This window comes from Crinia signifera, chromosome 19 (assembly GCF_055691185.1).
Source record: "Crinia signifera chromosome 19, ASM5569118v1, whole genome shotgun sequence".
NCBI lineage: Eukaryota > Metazoa > Chordata > Amphibia > Anura > Myobatrachidae > Crinia > Crinia signifera.
The window spans coordinates 66,922,949-66,943,643 of NC_139226.1; the positions used below are offsets into that span (position 1 = coordinate 66,922,949).

Sequence of the window (20,695 nt, forward strand, 5' to 3'; positions counted from 1 at the left end):
GAGTAAACTCTGAGAGAGCGCACTAATTCAATAATAAATGGTTTATTACAATAAAAAATCATTGAAAAGCAGCACAGGTTATAAGGGACAATAAAAATACACAATTACATATAAAACATTAACCACTCCTTTCCACGATAAAGCAAAAGTAATTGATCCTCTCAGACAAAAATGGCTTAAGCCTTAAAAAAACCCTACCATGGGTGGCTGGCCAGCACTTTGGATATTTAATGTTAAGGATAAAACCGGCACTCCCTTTACTAATGTAGCAATTGCCTTCCTGTCAACTTAACTGTCTTTGCTTGTGGCACTTATAGACGTTTTGTAAAGAAAGAATCACAGTACACTGCTGTCTTTTTATCAGCGTTTCAAAGCTGTATTAGCTTTTTTCATCAGGATAACAGAATGCATAAAATTATCTTACCTTTGTACAACATGATCACCCCCGAGCTCAAACGCCACAGACCTGCATGACGCAGGAAATATGATGTCACATTTCAGTGAAAAACCCATCACCAGTCAAACATTACAATATAACATTCACGAGATGGGAGTGGCCACAGCGGCAGCTTTTCCTCGGAGCTCCCCAGCGTGCTATCCTACTTTCTTCTGCGGCAGACGTCAGGGGCCCCAGGGATTACAGTGGGTAGATAGTGAGGTCACGACCTTTCCAGCACCAGAAAGGATAAAACTTCTGGACTGCCCAGAGACAGCCCTGGCTCCTCCCCTCCTCTACCCTGCCTCCTAGGCTAGCTACTTTCAGTTCTGATTGTGCCCGCAGGAGCCAACACGCATTTTGAAAGGAGCTGCTTTTAGCAGCCTAAACTTCATTTTTTATTTTTTTTTATTCTTATTTTTACACTGACTGGAGTCAGTGACAGAGCAGCAGCGCTGAGGGTCTGTTAGACCCCTGCACTGCGCTCCATCACCCGGGACCCGGCAGCCGCATCACCTCACACGTGGCTTCCACAGCGGCGGTGTCGGCTGGCTCCAGGCACTGAGTAGACGCAGCCGAGACGGGGACCGGGACTTCATCGATGACAACCGCTTCAGGTAACACGCTCCCCGCTGAGAGTGTGCGCATGTAGTAGCGGCTGAGCAGCTCGGCGAGGGGGACGCCGGGCTGCACTAGCAAGCAGCCAGAACGCCGCCTTTCAATAGGTTGTGCACCCTGCCCCGCTGGACCACCAGGGAGACTTGAGTGTGGGCAGCGGCGTCGGTATGCGGGGCCGCCCGGCAAGCACTGGATCCCCGCCATTTTACCGATGCCGCATGAGTCATTAATCCCAGGTGGCCATTTGCTAGTAGGGAGAAGGGAGCCTCTCCTCACACAGCCCCTCTCCCAGAGACAGGAGCTAGGATATACCCACGTGAGTTTCCAGCCCTGGTCTCTTCCTGCCTGCCTGCTGCACAGTGATAGAGGGACACGGAGAGCACTTTGCCAGTCCGGGGTCCACCTCTTCACAGCCAGGCCATTTGAGCAAATCCCCCTTGTACCTCTCCTACTGGAGCACAGGTTACAGCAATTTATGCTCCTGCCGACCATAGTGCTTTGCGGAGCTCAGTGCCATTTTATTATTTGCATTATATGTGTGCTGTGTCTCTTATACGGTGTTAACACCATCACTGCACGTCAGAAGTATAGTGTGTTACCTGTACCAGTGTAGCTGCCTCTTGTACAATGTCAGAGGAGAGCGATAGTGGCTCTTTTATTGGTGTCCTGCACACATTGCAAGGCTGGCCCGAGTACCACCGGCCAGCCTGGACAGTTGTGAGTATAGCCTGATGGCAGTCCGGGGCTACCCTTTCAAAAAGGTCCGCCATTGGAGCTGGCCAGGAGGGGAGCTTACCGCAGGGTTTGCTCCTAGAGGCCATGACACTTCCCCAGCTATCACACGGCTCTGGTGGTCATTTTAACCAGGGTTGCCGACCCTCCCGGAATTTCCGGGAGTCTCCCGAAAATCAGGTCCCCCCTCATGCCCCCCGGAAGGGTGGGCAACCCTCCCGGATTCAGGGGGCACCCCCCGCTGTCCCCCGGATCGCGGCATTAAAATGCCGCAATCCTCGGGTCTCAGAGGAGGGTGCGGAGCTAAAATGACAACCGCGTCATTTTAGCCCCGCCCTCCACGGAGATCCGTAAATTTACTGCTTTAGCACCATGGGGCGGGGCTTAGTGATGTCACGCTTAAGCCCCGCCCCCTGAGCGGCTGCTGAAACTCTACTCTCCGGGCTTCTCCCGGAGAGGAGAATAACAAAGTCGGCAACCCTGATTTTAACATACTTAACACCCCTGCACGCTGCTGGAGGCTCCAGACTGATGGTGCCAGGGCTGTGCTCCAACATGTCCCGGTCTCCCAGCTGCATCTATGACTGCAGCTGCTCCTCAGGTTTTGTGATCAGACAGTGGGGTTTAGAGCATAGTGGGACAGTATTGGGCTCATAGCACTCCTGTGTTATATACCATGGTGTCTCTCTTATCCAGTGATTCTATATCTGGTTACCTATACCTGCTCTCTGTGTGTGTGTGTGTGTGTGTGTGTGTGTGTAGTGTAGTGTAGTGTAGTGTAGTGTATAAGTGTATATATTGGCAGGTGGAAAGTGTATAACTCAGTGTACACTGTCCTCTGAGGGGCCTGCTTTATCAGCCCCCTGTGTTCCATCCCAAAGGGATTTTCCTGCTGCCTTCCCTAATGTATTTTTCCTCTGTATTACTGCTACCACTGGGTGACAGAGAGATCGTTAGATCTATGCAATAAAGGGATGCGGTCATCTATTAGAATGAACTTAGGTCTACAGTCATTAGGTCTACCCCACTAGGTCGACTGGCAGGAAGGTCGACATGACTTAAGGTCGAATTTGCATAAAGGTCGACATGAGGAAGTTCGACTGGTCATAAGGTCGACATGGGTTTTTCACTGTTTTTTGAGCCGACATGTGCCGACAGGCGGTATTTCATGCCCTACCATCCACTAGGGCGTGGTGGGAGAATAAAATAGTGTGCCGAGCGCAGCGAGGCACCGTGCCCGAAGCATCGCGAGCGAAGCAAGCGATGCGACTGTCCGATTCTCATTGCCAACTGTGTCCATGTCGACTGTGTCGACATTCGGATAAAAAACCAGTGAAAAACCCATGTCGACCTTATGACCAGTCGACCTTCCTCATGTCGACCTTTATGCAAATTCGACCTTAAGTCATGTCGACCTTGGCCCATGTCGACCTTAAGTCATGTCGACCTTCCTGCCAGTCGACCTAGTGGGGTAGACCTAATGACTGTAGACCTAAGTTCATTCTGACAGATGTCCCGATTCCGCAATAAAGGCCTCTGCTTGTGCAATGTGTATCTGCTGGCAGGCAGGCATGCAGACACCCCCTTTCTGTGTTACAGAAAGATACACTGTGTGCTCAGATTACAGTTTATGGGGGGACAGTTTGCAGCCAGCTAGGTCATACAGAGGACAGCAGGAAGTCTTATATCCTGCTATCAGGGTGACAGAGGTCACTGCCTTACCCTCAGTATCTGTGCATTAGAGAGTAACATTGCACTGTCACACAGACAGCTGGTTGTGGTGTGTACTCACAATACAATCCAGTGTGGGATCTGACTATGTAGTTGGGATTACATTAGGATCACATGCAGATAGCATGCAGATTGCACATTTGAGATCATGATGCATCCTCTTGGCAGGCCACAAATGTCTATATAAAGTCTAATGCAGATAGCATGACTTGTATGCAGAGTCGGCCTTAGGCATAGGCAAACTAGGCAATTGCCTAGGGCATTTGGAATGCCTAGAGGCATCATCAGCTTCTGCTGATTAAAATGATATGCAGCATGCCTATATTCTGTGTGTGAGTGAGGCTGTATCTGCATATGAAATAGTGTATTCATGGAAATCTCTGTAACATAGCATTCTCTATGCAGGTACAGCCACAGTCGCACACAGAATATATTCATGCCACATATCATTTTAATAATCGAAAGCTCCTTGTGTGTGCTGGTCATAACAATGCAAATAAGATGAATTTTCAGCAAAAAATGCACCCAACGTTAGCAGAACTGGCCAGGAGCTGCATGGCCTATTGAGTCAAGATGTATGAGGAAACATCTGTATCCAAGCAGAGGCAGAGGTCACAGTGTTAGCGGCTGTGCGAGTGCTGTCTGTGGGTGGGTTGGTTGTGCAATAGTGTTCGGCATTATGTGTGTCATGTATAAATGCATTAATAATGTGCGACATGTGTAACAGGCATTATGTGTGTCATGTGTATAAGGGCATTAATAATGTGCAACATATGTGTAAGGGGCATTATGTGTGTCATTATGTGTATAAAGGGCATTAATAAAGGTTGGTATAATGTGTAAGGGGCATTCTGGTTATAAGGACATTAATAATGTGTGTCATGTGTAAGGGGCATTACTGTGTGGTATTATCAGGGGTACCGAGAGAAAGGGGTAGGGGGTACAAATTACCCTGGCCAAAGTCTGATGGAAGGGCCCAGTGGGGGCCCCGGGCCCCCTCCCCTTAAGTGACAGCAGCAGCTGCCGCTCTACTCCTCTGCACACCACACACTGATTTGTGCTGGGTTGCAGTGTGGCCATGGAGGTGCTTAAAATACAATATTTTCTCAGGATTTTTTTCTAAGGTTATAATGTGAATAATGTGAGGAGTAATGTACATAAGGTAAAGTGGTACTACTGTGTGATGTAACGTGAATAAGAGGCACTATCGCATGATATAATGTGAATAAAGTTGCACTACTTTGTGGCATAATTTGAATTGGGGGTATTATTGGGTTGCCATGCCCCTTCCCAGCAAGAACACACCCCTGTTTGGGCTGCGCACCGAATTGTGCACTGTTTCTATTTAAAATATTGCCGGTAGGAGCACAAAAATGATGACTTATGATGAGGGTTGATGGTGCTGGGAAAGGGGAGTAGGGTCAGAGGCGGAACTAGTGGCGGTGCTAGGGGGCACCAGCCAAAATCTTGCCTAGGGCGTCATTTAGGCTAGGGCCGTCTCTGCTTGTATGTAACTAAAGGCCCCCATACACTAGGGCGACTTCTCCTTAGGACAAGTCGTCCCCGACTTCCCCCTGAGCTTCCCCGGCTGCTCCCGGGGGAGCTTGATTAGATTGGCACTTGATGTTCCATTTTTTACATGTGATAAATCGTCTCGATTTATCACATGTAAAAAACCCGGGGGGGGGGGGGGGGCTACAGAGCAGGGCTGCTGGTGGGAGCAGGGGGGGGCTGGGGATGCTGCGGGGGACACAGGCGGCATAGAGCCGGGCAGAGGGAGCCGGGAGCTGTCAGTGCTAGAAAAAAAAGCCTATACAATGAATGGGCAGCCTGTGATTGGCTGAGCGCTCTCTCAGCCAATTGCTGACTGGCTGAGAGAGCGCTTAGCCAATCACAGGCCGCCCATTCATTGTATGGGCTTTTTTTTTTTTTTATTCAGTACTGACACCTCCCAGCTGAGCTCCCCCTGCCCGGCTCTATGCCGCCTGTGTCCCCAGCCCCCCCTGCTCCCTCCACCGCCGCGCCGCCCCACTAGGTCCCAAGTCGGGTGGTCGGACGTGCAGCAGGTCCGACCACCCGACGCAGATCCGATGCTCACGGGACCGCGCATCGGATCTGAGGGGACATCAAAACTAGCCGATTTCGGCCAGATCCGACTGATCTGGCCGAAATCTGACCAAAATCGGCTAGTGTATGGGGCCTTTACTCATAAGTTAGCAAAGATTTTTATAGCAAGTCAAATAGCAAAGGAATCTCAGTGTGTGCAGCCATTACAGTTCTGGTCCAGACACTTATAAAGTGTAAAAGACCTCTGCAAACTTTCAACCCCGATCGGCCATATTGCAGGTCTGTTTAAACCTAATAAAGTGCGATAGCTCAATCAGCAGCCCTCCCGTCACTATCCAGACGAGGCGCACGGCTACGAGGATTTAGTCCCCACAATACCATGGGTTATTTAACCCCTTCCCGACATTGCCTTTTTTGTTAATTTTTTTTTTTTTTTTCCTCCTTGCGTTCAAATAAGCGTAACTTTTTTAATTTTCCGGCTATATAAACACATGAGGGCTTTTTTTTTGCGGGACAAGTTGTACTTTGTAATGGTACCATTTACTATACCGTATAATATTCTGGGGAATCAGGAAATAATTCAATGTGGGGTAAAAAAAAAAAAAAACGCCATTCCACAATTTTGCGCTGGTTACGCTTTTTTTGGAGTTCATAGTTCGTTTAAAATGATGGGTTATCTTTATTCTATGGGTCGTTACGATTCTGGTGATACCAAACTTATATAGTTTTCGTTATGTTTTACCACTAAAAAAAAAATAGCAACTTTTACGGTTTTTCTAATTTGCGTCGCGTCGCCATGTTCTGCGGCTTATAACTTTTTTATTTTTCCACCTACGGACCTGGGTGAGGGCTCGTTTTTTGCGGGCTGAAGTGTACTTTTTAATTAATACCATTATGGGATATGGGCGACTTTCTGATCTCTTTTAGTTATTTTTTTTTGGGTAGGCGATGCGACCAAAAAACGTAGTTTTGGCGTTGGGAATTATTTTCCGTTTACGCCTTTAACCGTGCGGGATAACTAATGTTATATTTTAATAGATCGGACTTTTAGGAACGCGGCGATACCAAATATGTTTATTTTTTTTATTTTTTATTTATTTTTATTTGTGAAATGGGGAAAGGGGGGTGATTTGAACTTTTAATATTTTTTAATTTTTTGTTTTATTTTTAAACTTTTTTTTTTTTTTTTTTTTTTACTTTTACTACAAGGCCCCCTAGTGTACTTGACCACTAGGGGGCGCGATCGCCTGTACTAGGTTCAGCCATAGAGCTCTATGGCTGAACATAGTGATTTTCAGCACTTCCTATTACATCCTGCCTCAGGCAGAATGTAATAGGAATGCTGACACGGCCAGCACAGGGGTCTACATTAGACCCCTGGCTACCATGGCAACCGATCGGCACCCTCCGATCTCGCCGTGGGGGGCCGCGATCGGCGCCGGAGGGGGGCGCCCCCCCTCCGATCAGCTATTTAAGCACTGCGGGCGCTTTGCCCGCGGTGCTTAAAGGGTTAAACGGCCACGATCGGCGAACTCGCCGCTCGTGGCCGTGAGAGCAGGTGCCTGGCTGTAATATACAGCCATTACCTGCTCTCTTTCAAGCCAGCTCACTCCGTGAGCTGGCTTGATTCCCCCGCAACCAACACATGACGTATATATACGTCATGTGTCGGGAAGGGGTTAATGCTCTGACAGGGCACTATGGCAAATGTCACTATAGTGGACCCTGAAGTATAATTTCTCCGCAGGATAACCTTCGGTATTCCTGCTCAATGGAAGTTGGAGAATAATTTGACTTCGTATTCCTCCAGGCCTCTAGTAGCCTTGCACCCCAGCCAGGTAGCATTTTCGGGGGATGCAGCTGTGGAGGTGCGGTATGAATTGTGTAATGGTTACTAACTGTGTGGAGTTTATGTAATTCTCCCCGTACTTGCGTGGGATTACTCCAGGTACTCCCGTTTTCTCCCACAAACAATTCGGTTTGTCAATTCTTATGGTTTTCCACTAAATTATGTTAGCCGAGTAACACTGCCTGCAGCTTTTATAATTAATAGTGAAGTACAGATGGTGTAGTGGTTAGCATTACTGCCTCACAACGCTGAGGTCATGGGTTCTATTCCCACCATGGCTCTAACTGCGGAGTTTATATATTCTCGCCGTGCGTGGGTTTCCTCCGGGTACTCCGGTTTCCTCCCACATGGCCTTGACTACACATCTCTTCGGGGACGCATTCTCACTTTGGTAACCAGTAAAACTTGTACCAATGTTGACGGCCGGGTTCACTTCAGCGCCACCAAATGCTATATACCAATATGCTGCCTTTTATCTGTACGACCTATTATATGGAGGTACATATATACATAAATTGACGTTTATATGCATTTGTGTATGTGTGTGTGTGTGTGTGTGTGTGTGTATGTATATGTATATGTATGTATGTATATATATATATATATATATATATATATATATATATATATATATATATATATATATTCTTTTGTGTTGTTCGGCACTCCGGACGATGTAGTCACTTACCGCGGTGCCCTTAATATCGTTTGATACAGGGTGCAATCCCCGTCCTGGGATCAGGCACAGGGGAAGGAAAACGGCACTCGTGGATTTTTGTAATTATATTTTATAAATTTATGGTGACATCAGATACAGCATACCGACGTTTCAAGGCTTGTCAGCCTTTTCTTCAGGATGCGCTGTAAAGTGCATATATTGCTATATATGTATGTATGTATGTGTGTGTGTGTGTGTGTATATATATGTGTGTGTGTGTGTGTGTGTGTGTGTGTGTGTGTGTGTGTGTATATATATATATCTATATATAGATATATATATAGATATATATATATATATATATAGATATATAGATATATATATATATATATATAGATATATATATATATATATAGATATATATATACGGTGTAGACGGCGCGGCACTCGTGACTAGTTCAAAGGAAACCAGATGGAAGCCTAATAGCTTATCAACGTTTCAAATTTTATTTGTCATCAGGATCCTGATTTAGGGACGCGTGTCCTGTCGGCAGAGGTAGGGAACCCTGCCCGTCTCCTCTTCAGGGAGGTGGGGGGTCCGTTGTAAGGGGACACGCGCGCATCTCGTCTGTGCGGGTCCTCTTCCGAAGGCTGGCGCCTGGCAAATCCACTGCCAGCCCCTGCAAAGATGACACACTCTCCATCTGTATTTTGTTTTTACTTTTTTACATCAACTTATTAAAATTTTCTTATAGCAACTGACACTGCAGATTACAATTATCAGCAGCCCCAACCTTACACCAATCTGAAGTTATTTAAAGATGTATTTCCCAAAGACAGCCTTGCCTCAAATGTTTGAGATAGATATTGCCAGCATACTCCTCCTAGGGTCCCCATGTACTTCCATCATAAGGATTTGTGCATATGCAGTTATGTGATTTACACAAGTGATCTCTCATTGTAAAATGCATGGCTACACTACAACATGCCATGTATCTCAGACTGGCACATTGTGCTTCTGTTTGTCCACATGTCATGAATTGCAGCACCAGGATAAAAATAGTTTGTCCTGGGAAGCCAACCTGTGACACCTCTGCAAGTCCCCTGTAGGACCCCAGTGTGCCACAGCACCCATTTTGGGAACCAATGCTTTGGATAACTTTTATTTGTGCGGCACAATTAAATTATTTAATACTATTGGGCAAAAACTCTTGTCCCAAACAGTGAATGATCCAGATGTCATTGAAAAACCCACTATGTAAAGTTTGATAGGGGTGTTTTTCTTTTTTAATTTGTTCCACATAATCCCTTTTGATTGGCATGATTCAATAGTAAAGTATGCTCCTTGATTGAATTTATGAAAGATTTCTTGGTTTTATAGAAGTTCGTTATTCTTCGTCCTAATGTGTTTTTTTTTCTAGTCCCTCACTATTTCTTCCTCCCCAATTTCAGGCCATTCCCAGTGCCAAAGCCTCCTTTGGGGGATCACTCTGAAAGTTATGAGGACTCTGAATATATGTGTCCTTCCTCTCGACCTGTAATTCAACCTGTGGTACAGAAAACAGAGACAACAAGGCCTGGTGAAACAACTCCTTCTGGCATGTGGTTAGTGTCGTAAATACCTTTTTGTTCTATGACTGACTTTGGAAGCCAAATAGTTTTCTAGGTTATGTAGTGTGCACTGTAACTGGTGAAAGCAGTAGTAAACAAACATCTCTTTTCTGGTTTTTTTTCTTACTTTAGGTCTAGTGAACCACAGGATGAAAGCGAGTCATATGAAACTATGTATAATATCCAATGCCAAGCTGCACCAGTCGACATGGAGCTAAGGACAGAGGGAGGTGAGAACATAGTGGAGGAAAAGTGTGCTCTGGGGATGCCACTTTAATGTTTTATGCGATTGCTAATCAAAATCTGTATTTGATATTACAGTATAATCTCCAACTGGGATAATTGTGATTATATTGGAATAAATAATGTTTTGGCTTTTCCAAAAATGGTACAATAAGACAATAAAATCTCCATTTACGAAAGTAAAGTTGAATGTCGATCCTTAAAGGAGTTCTTTACTCTTAAAGAGGGTACAAACAGTAAGATATGCACTATATTTCTATTCGATTTTGCTTATAGAAGCAAAATCGAAAATACATTTATATATACATTGCACTTACTGTGATAAAGGGAGTCAAATTCCAAATGGAGTGCTGTGTATGATTGCCTATACGAGGCCAATATATAGATCCAAGAACAGGGCACTCACCAGACTTCTTGTATAATTATAGGAGTTTTATTCTTTTAAAATGACTGCATAATCAGTGGCAAACGCAGGATTTTCAGAAGGGGGTTTTCAGAAGGGAGGAGCAAAGCACGGAGATGGACACTTAGGTGACCCAGTATATGCCGGGTCAGTTAAAGTATTATAGATAGACCAAATATATATAAATAATAATAATAAAAAAAAACATACATACATACATACATACATACATACATACATACATACAGGGGCAACAGCAGTGTAGAACCCTGGGCATAGCAATGTATTGGGGCCCCTACCGATCCTCCAGCGGTAGGGGTGGGGTAAGCTTTGATGTCCTGCGGGTGGTAGGTGGTGTTATATAAACCGCTCAGCATGTAGGGCCTGGATCAGTAATTTCCACTAATTACCCCTTTACTGCACAGATGGTGGGAGATGGGGTGGGAGAAGGGGGCATTGGGCTGAATGAAGGGGCCCTGATACATAACTTCCAGGGTGGTAGAGGATGTTTAATACGCAGAGGGGTGTAAAGTGGAGTGGGCTTATTTATTCATAATTTTCTGGTGGGAGGACAGCTTGCTTCACTGCAGATATCTCCAGTTCCCAGAAATAGATTTCTTAAATTTTAATGGTATTAAAAACTAGAGAATCATACCTACCAAATGGTATTGGGGACTAGGGGATCAGAGTTCAGGAGGCAGAGCAATCTGCCAACAAGTATATATAACTACATACCAGGTGAGTGGAGCTGGAGCAGTAACCAGCTGCTGGAAGGCTGATATCTCTGGTTCTGGGAACAGTAGAGACAAGCTACTTGTGTCCATCAAAGGGGAGAGTCCCAGATTTTGGAATATACCTTCAGAAATACTCTGTCAGACAGAACCTGAAATATCTGACTGGGAATAACAATTAACATGCTTGGATGGGGACCACTGCTTTGAAGTCAGATATCTCTGGTTCCCAAGGGCCGATTTTTACAAATATTGTATCCATGGAAAGAGGAGACCCTCAGCTTTCAGATGAGGGCTCTTAGACTCCTGGGGGGGTTTCTGGGTACTCAGAAACCCCCCCCTGCGTGCGCTACTGATAATCCCAACCTTTTGGACCCCCTCAGGGCCTTTAGTCATGGCACAGTCCTCCAACAGAGACCCAGGTAGCGAATGAAAAACCTATTCACCCAGACCAACATATATAGGTCCCCAATTAAACAATCATCAGGTATGTGCTGTCCAATACTGAGTCACATGATCATGTGACCACTGCAAGTAGTTTCCTCTGTACCAAATGCATATTAGCAAAATACACCTAATTTGCTAGATATGGTCGCACACACCCACTTCCGGGTTGTGCGTTCCACTCCTGTTACGCCCCCACATCACTGGACCAGTAACATGCCGCATAATGACATGCGGCACCAATCATCTCCCCCATCACTGTACATTCACAATCGCACACTAACCTCAGTCAGTGCACATGCACCGGCGCCCGCTGTTGCCGCAGTGCACGGGGACCACATACCAATGTTTCCCCCTCCGGGATCCAACTCCTCCGGTCATCTGACCTGGAAGTATCCATGTTCCCCATGTATGATGTCGCCCTCTCCCGGGCATCATCCCTCGGTCATGTGACCAGGAAATGTCTAACCTACGCGTTTCAACTGCAGCTCTGTGCGTTCCACCTCTGTTCCCTGATGACGGGGATTTATCCCCGAAACATGTTGGATTAAAGACAGCTTCATTACTCTGCTGACAAGACTTGTGAGTGTCTCCGTTATTTCTACAAGTACCATATATACTCGAGTATAAGCCTACTTTTTCAGAACATTTTTTTATGCTGAAAAAGCCCCACTCGGCTTATATTCGAGTGAGTGTCCCACTTGAGTCAATACGTTTTCCCAGTTTTTTGTTGTGAAATTAGGTGCCTCGGCTTATATTTGGGTCGACTTATACTCGAGTATATACGGTGTGTGTGTGTGTATGTATGTATATATGTGTGTGTGTGTGTGTGTGTATATATATATATATATATATATATATATATATATATATATATATATTTCTGCTGTATTGAACATAATAATTCGCCATTTGGTACTTATGTTAGATGGGCACCCACTAAGCTATTTGCTCAGTTTTACGTGTCCCCTCGCGGGGCTCGCTACACTATATAAAATCAACTCCATGCCAACATGGATTGTGGAGGTATGAGCGTACTTACTATAGTGGATGCCCAACTAACAAGTACCCGCAATTTTTTTCACGCATGCTCTTTAAATCTTGCTGTTATTGGATATACATTAAATTCTACATATTTATTTGCATGAGGGGCTATACATATACCTAAATACTTAAACTGAAGAGTCCATTTAAACCTGCTGTTCCTCAGGTATGTGGCCAGAGATTGGGGATATATTAGACTTGTCCCAATTTATATGCAGACCTGAAAAAGTACCAAATCTGTTCAGTATGTCCAACATAGTCTGTAAGGATTACCCTGCATCTTGTAAAAAAATAGCAGCATATCGTCTGCATATAATGCTTTTACATCCTCGATCTTGCCAGTTTTTATTCCCCTTACCTCCAGATCTAAGTTTATTAAACAAGCTAGCGGTTCATTTGCCATTGAAAATAGAGTGGGGGACAGGGGAAAGGATCCTTCCCATTTTTAAATCTCAGAATAATCAATGCATCCAATATAGTAGGAGGGTGAGAACCCATTCTAACAATGAATTAAACATTTTTTTGTGAAATATGAAATAAAAAGTCACAAAACCTTTTATAGACTTCAGCAGGGATTCCGTCCTTCCCGGGCGCCTTAGAGGCTAGAAGGGAGGAGACACCCGCCCCCTACTTCCTTAATTGTATATGTTGCTTCTTGCATTTGTACATCCTCTTCTGATAATGATGGCATAGAGATATAATTCAGACATTCCTGCGTTTCCGCCGTAGTATGTTTCTCTGGACTCATACAGGCCAGAATAATAAGTGTAAAACACATCTACTATATCTCTCCCTGTATGAGACAAATTACAACTATTTTCATATTTGGCCATATATGATGATAGACTTCCCCTTCTATCTGAGTTTTGCTGGTGCTTAGAAAACTGCATCCTCCGTTTTGATTTTATTATACAGGTATTCCTCCCATTTCCCCTTTGCATCTAGCATACTCATCCTATCGCATAGTGACCTAGATATAATATATTTGGCCTCAAGTTGCTTACATTTTTCTAGATAGTTTTCCTCTCTTCTGCCATTTCTATTTATTGCTGCTATCTTTTTTATAAATGACCATTTCATTACTGCTTTCATAGCATTGTGACGAATAGCGGGGTTTTGATGAGGTATCATCAACTACATAGTCCTCCCACTCGACCAACGGGGGAAATTTACTAAAGGAAATTTGTAAAAAATAGGTGTATTTGTATCCAGAAATACACTTATTTTTGACACTTACTATTCCGAAAATACGGCAATTCGTATTGATAGCACATCAATACGAATACGAATTGCCGTATTTTCGGGATAGTAAATGTCAAAAATAAGTGTATTTGTGGATACAAATACACCTATTTTTTTTTACAAATTTCCTTTAGTAAATTTCCCCCAACATCTCTGTGCTTGTTCCGATCAAATCCAGCCATTAGGGATTCAATTTCCATGCTGCCTCTCCTTGAGCCTGACTTAGATTAATATTTAAAAGTACAGGAGAATTATCTGAAATTGAAAAGATTTTGTATGTCAATTGCTGCAGGAGCTAGTATAGGGTATATCCGAAATCTAGTCTCGAAAAAGTGTTGTGTGTACAGATGGAGTGCCTCTCAGCCAGTACTGGGGCTCGCCAAAATGCCCCCGCTGGTGAACACCGGCGGAGAGGTGCTCCATGTGACTGGGACGTGCATCCAGTTTTCTGGCAGGGTAAGGGGGGGTGCAACGGGGACCGTCAGACAGCGAGGGGGAGGCAGCGGGGACCGATGGGGAGCTCTGTCGGAAGGGGGCGTGCAAGCCCCCTAACGGCGGCTGGTGATACGACTGCCAGACCCCTGCTGAATGACATCGGCTCCATCTGTAGGTGAGTAGCAGGAAATCTATAGAACCTCTTGGTTCCTAATCTGCCATATAGCTATCCAGGCCAGTTCCACTATCAATTTTGAGAATGTGGTGGGTTGAGTTTTGCCTGGTGCAGCCATTTTATCTTTGCTCTCCTTCCATCTATCAAAACATTTACCCAATACATTATTAAAATCTCCCACAGTGGTTTCTGGGGACTCAGATCAGAGCCTGTAGAACTTTGTTATTGTATGGAGGAGAAATATATATCGCCAAGAGGAATATATGTTTATAATTCACAATAGCTTTAAGAAATACAAATCTACCACAAGGGTCGATCATACTTGCTTCTCATTGAAATTTCACCCTTTTTTACCAGAACTGCTACGCCCCTGGCATTTTGTAAATGCTGAATGGAACATAGAGCCTATCCAGGGTTTTTTATAATGCCTTAACACTGTACCCATACAAATGAGTCTCTGACAGGAAATATGGCACAGACATAATTTGTCTGAGCTGGGACTTGACATCATCTTTTTATTTAAGCCCCTAATGTTTCAGCCCAGGAAACTTTGCCCATTCAACTGTTTAGACATCATATATTAAATCCTGTTACAGCTGGTGGCACATAGAAACTGTGATATACTGTAGCTGTACTAAGCAATTTACTTCGGTAACACTGAGCATACATATTTCAAATATTACAGGACTTCATGTAACTGACTTTTTTTTCCCCTGGATGACCACAAAGAAAAAGTGTAAACGCAATACACCTACCCCCACCCTGTATAACCTCTCATTTCCATTCTGAACTAACACATTAACAACAATCACCCTTGATGTATAAGGAATAAAAGCATTCCCACAACTAACAACAATCTGGCAAACGTTTTGAAAGCTAGTCTGCTACCTTCTATATTTGTGCATGTGTGAGAAAGATGTAGTTTCAATCTCTGCCAGCAGATGGCAGAGTTTCGGAGGCTCAGGGACACTAGACGTATATATAGATGATTTTCAGACCTTTTCTTCATTTTCTACGCATCTAAGACAAAGATATAATTGTCACAAATTATCACCTAAGAAAAAATATCATAAAATATTTAGTTTTCAGCTCTCTTGCAGAATGAAAATAAGATTCTATTATGCTTCTATGGTGAAATCGACTGTGGGAAAATATCTCTATAATAGACTTCATACACAGAGCAAATGCAATATAGTGTCTAAACTTGAAGATGCATTTGAAAATATTAGAAGATGCAGACACTTGTTTATCATCCCTGAGGGAACTTGGAAAGGCCTGGCTCCTGCGAAACAAACTATTGTTAGATGGATCAGAGACCTCCTTACTGTCATCTATAAGCAAGAAGGCACACTCAAAAAATAAAAAAAAATAAAGCAATGTCTATGTTATGATCAACGGTGGCTCAAACATTAGTGACAGACATCTGCCAGGCATCTACTTGGTCTTCGATGTTTTCTAGACAGTACGCACTGAATGTTTCAACCGCCCACTTTGTGGACCATGGGGCAGATCTATTAAGCTTAGTGAAGAGAAAGTGGAGGTGAATTGGAAGGTGATAACGCACCAGCCAGTCATCTCCCAACTGTCATTTTTCAAACCAGGCTTAATACATCTGCCCTAGCTAATACTCTATGATTGATTGAAACAGTGGGAGACCAGATAACTGCAAGTTATCGCCAAGAGTGCACATTTGTAATGAGTATTTGGGTAACTGATTGCTAATTTGTGTAATTAACACTGGTCATGATAGTAAATAAGTGGGTTATAATGGCCACAGAGAGAAGAAGTTTTTTGTATTATTCTATTCAACTCTCATACATCAGAAAAACTTTCCTCTAACCATCCAAATAGTTGATTGGTTAGACTGATAATCATGTACAGGTTGAGTATCCCTTATCCAAAATGCTCGGGACCAGGAGAATTTTGGATAACGGATTATTCCGTATTTCGGAATATTTTAATATTTCAATTATGTATTTTAAAGTATCTTGCATTTATGCTGTATAAACACATAATATACACACAAATATATTTTATTACCACTTAAAATACACACAAATATATTTTATTTGTTCAAAAAACAAGGTTTCAAAACGTGAAACAAAATGTGTGTACTATCTCAGCACTGAATTTGAATGCCAAGCAATCATTTTCTTGCACATATATAGTGCCAGTTACAGATCATGTCCCCAGTAATGCTGTTACAAATGTCCCCAGTGAGTTTTTAGCAAAAAATAAAAATTTTCACTTTCTGGAATGTCTGGTTTTCGGAATAATTCGGATAACGGATATTCGGATACGGGATATTCGACCTGTACTGTGTTGGAGCAAATTATAACAAGCAATTTGCTCACAAACCCATGACAATGTACAAAAAAATATAGTGAATTTTGTTTAAATCAGATTAAACTACAGTAATTTTGGAAGCAAATTACACATTACATTTGCTCCCATCCATTATAACATTTTTATTCCATCTAACTGACTGGTTGGATTAAAGTGGGCCTAGTGTATAGTAGTCTTTAAAAAAAAAAAAAAAAAACACATTTGTTTGGGTACTTTTTTTTTTTTTTTATAAAAAATGGTGGTCTGTCTGCATGTGACAAACCATGATGGAGAGAGCCCTCAGCAGCAAAGGGGTTAATTGGTTTACATTTTTTTTCTACTGTTGAACTACTTTCAAACTTAATACCTTAACATCATGAGGTACTGCAGAAATAGGAGCATGCATGTTAACCCTTTGCATGCCAAGTGAATTTGTCATAATAGGTGTGAAAGTTTACAAGCAAACATTTTTATTGATCGGAACACAACATTTTATATTTAAATTTATATAACAAATGTGAGCAACGCTGGCAATTATAGCAGTTATTTTGCGCCTCACATATGTTGGCACTCAAAGGGTTAAGTGTTTAACTTCTTGGAATCAAAATCATTTAGTGGTTTTAGTTAGATAATACACATACAAATCCATTAGTCAAATTTCTGTATGGCAGTAGAAGGGTTTTAGGATTTTGTTTTGGTCTTATTAATATTGGTTTATCTAGAATAACGAATTTATTTTGCTACTGTAAACAGAGTTTTCTGCCATGTCCAACATTGGGCATAATTATGAAGATGAAGAGGATGCTGATGATGATGACGATGACAACAATGGTTATGATATTCCGAAACCCCACTTACCAATGACTCCAGCCCGTCGCACACTTTCTGATATCTCTAATGCCGCACCTGCCTTTACTTCCATGACCATCAGCAGAGATTCTGGAGCAGGTACATCAGAGCATTTAACGTTGTATATATTGACTTTTAACATTTCTGCTTGTAGTATCACTGTGTGCTTGCTAATAGTGCAGTTTATGCTGATCACCTCTAATTAATGGCAGATTGACTAATCTGCATACATAAATGTATCAGTTTGGTTGATTGAACCAAGGACTAATCCATGTGTGCTGTTTCAAATGCAAATGTGTTCTCGTACATCATAGGCCAGTATTCAATGCCGGGGCGAGCGGCCGGCGAGGGGGTTAAACTGCGAGGATCACAGAAAACTAGTGATCCTCGCAGTTTAACCCCCGCGCCGGCCGCTCGCACTATGCAACGTTCCGGGGGAATCCTCGCAGTCACAGAACTGCGAGGATTCCCCTAAACTGCGAGAGCCGCGGCTAGTGCAGCAAACTCGCTGTAATTGGCCTCGGCTCTCGCAGCTTTTGGAGGCACATTCGCAAATTCCCCCTCGCTCAAAAAACGGAGCGAGGGGGAATTTGCGAATGAGGGGTGTCAGTTGAATACTGACAGGGTGAGCGGTGACTGCGAGCAAAAAGTCCTGCTCGCAGTCACCGCTCGCCCACGGCATTGAATATATGCCATAGTTGTAGATGTGCCAAAGAGCACCTTTTTGTGCATCAGATCCCATGAGATTCTGTTAGCGTAGGTAATATTTATACCACTTTTATACCAAAATTCCGGGTCGCACCCAACGTTTTGGACCCAGCTTCAAGCCGGGTGCGACCTGGCGTTTGGTCCATTTAACACCAGTGCTACCCCTCCCCACCCGGCGTTTGGTCCATTTAACACCAGTGCTCCCCCTCACCACCCGGCGCAGTCTGTTCCCGAGCCGCTGCTTGGAGATGACATCATCTCCAATCGCCGCTGCCGGGACCCGGTCCGCTGCACTGGAGGCAAGCCCAGCACTAAGGTAATCTGCTGGGTGGCCCCCGTCCAACCTGCGGACCGCATGTTGTACATCCCCCATTGATGTAAACGAGAGCTGGGTTGGATGAACTGGCGTACTTGTTTACACCGCCCTCTACCCAGGTCCTAGCCGTGTTCTAACCAGGTCAGGACCTGGGTAGAAGTCCCCTGTAAAGGCACATGGCGTGACCCATTTACACCGCCGATGACCCAAGTATTTGTGACGGTGTAAATGGGGTATTACTGAGTTGTGTGGGTTTTTTTTTGTTGGTTTAATTTGATATATGCAACTTTTACTCCAACTATGCTAAGTCCTCCATCTAAAGGCTGTGTTAATTTGGTTGACATCCAACCGTTGGTGTGGGACTGCGTGTGCAGTTGGGGATCACACTTCGTATATGGGCACTACTGTATTTAATTATAAAGGACCAGTGTAGAGGAGCGGTGCTTTTTTTCTCATAACTATTTACATTGTTTTCAATATATTTGATTTAAATAATTAGAACATAGCTACTTAACAGATTGCACATGTTATAGATTATTTCTTATTTATTTATTATTCTAAATAATAAAAAAAAACTCCTATGTTTTAATTCTGTAATATCACATTACAGACATCCACTGAGGGTTTTGCAAAATGATTGAAAATGTATGTATATATTTATTTTAGCAGCTTTGGACTCTTCGGTCCCAGAACGTCCACCGAAGCCTTTTCCCAGGAGGATGAACTCTGAACGCCGCCCTGCACCTGCTGGAGATGGTGCTGCTTCCCTACTCTCCAGTGAAATAGACAGTTTGTTGAGCCAGGGTTACTCACAACAAGATGTGAATAAAGCCTTGCTCATTGCCCATAACAACATTGAAATGGCCCGGAATATCCTGCGTGAATTTGTAGCTATCCCTGCTCCACCACATGTAGCTACATAGCAGTTGGTTCCTCAAATACTCCTGCATATAAGAGTAAAAAAAAGCGTGCACATCTGACCCTTCAGCCCAAGTGCAGCAAGGAACAGTTATGGGACCAGTGGGGGTAATTGTTGGTACAGGATAAATGGAGGAAGATGTCCATACCCCACCCCTAACTGGAAGTATACAGGGTACAGTCTCCAGCCTGCCCACTGATCAGCAGCATTACAAATCAGGTGATTCCTAACCAATCAGAATGCACTGTTACTTAAAGCGATGTTCCATTCTCTTTTATGCCATCTGGTTGACTACCTTGCTGACAATGCAGATGTGAAGCTCTGATTGGCTCAGGTGATCATGGATACACTGAATATTTTTTCTGCACACCAACTGCCTGTCACTATAGGTCCTATAAGTTTGCATATAGCTCTTGAGATGACAATATAAGTGATGTTTGTGTTTTGTTCTTTAGTGTTATTTAATGTACTTTAATACCACCTTGCATAGGTGAAAAATGGGGACCTAAGTGAGATAAGTTGCCTTGGTATAAAACTTTTTTTTTTTTTTTTTTAAATCATGATACTGTAGATGAAGGGTGATATTATGGGTATTGGTTAAACTTACTTATATATGTATGTATGTATGTATATATATAAAATATATATATATATATATATATATATATATATATATATATATATATATATATATTATTCATATTCTATTCCCATTATGTGGGTTAAAGCTATGTTAATCCTGTGACAAGTCATGAATGGGTTCCAGAATTTGGTTGCCCTTGCTCCCAATTCTGGGGTTGCACTTGTGCCACATAACTCAGGGTGTTAGGAAAGCATTTGGTTACTACTCTGAGAGGGAATGTTTTGGGCAGAAAGACAATAGAGATGTGCCTATACTGCTGTTTCACCATCATGATGAACTCTCACTGACCCCCAGATTACATGCAGAATGATTGCGTATTTAACCCTGTTTTAATTGTGTATGCATGTGTATGTATACCGATGTGTCCATGTTCTTGGTTTCAAATAGTCACACCCATGATCACATAATGCTTTTTCTTAAGGATCGCGCATATGATTTTGCACATGGATGTGCGCACACATCACAGCAAACCAGTCACACCCACGGATAGTCATTGGTGTGATGAAGATAGACAAA

The 20,695-nt window shown here is 43.3% G+C and overlaps 1 protein-coding gene across 3 annotated transcripts in view; it reads left to right on the forward strand.

Moving 5' to 3' along the window:
• CBL (Cbl proto-oncogene) overlaps positions 1-20,152 on the forward strand; it is a 94,394-nt gene extending 74,242 nt beyond the window's left edge. For 2 of the 3 annotated variants that reach the window (XM_083162722.1, XM_083162725.1), the window contains exons 13-16: positions 9,544-9,696; positions 9,835-9,932; positions 17,498-17,692; positions 19,284-20,152. In XM_083162722.1, coding sequence (XP_083018848.1) covers positions 9,544-9,696; positions 9,835-9,932; positions 17,498-17,692; positions 19,284-19,540 — 703 coding nt within the window. In that variant the 3' untranslated portion in view covers positions 19,541-20,152. The remainder of the gene's footprint in view (positions 1-9,543; positions 9,697-9,834; positions 9,933-17,497; positions 17,693-19,283) is intronic. The other variant, XM_083162724.1, reaches the window with a different exon arrangement.
• The last annotated feature ends 543 nt before the right edge of the window (positions 20,153-20,695 follow it).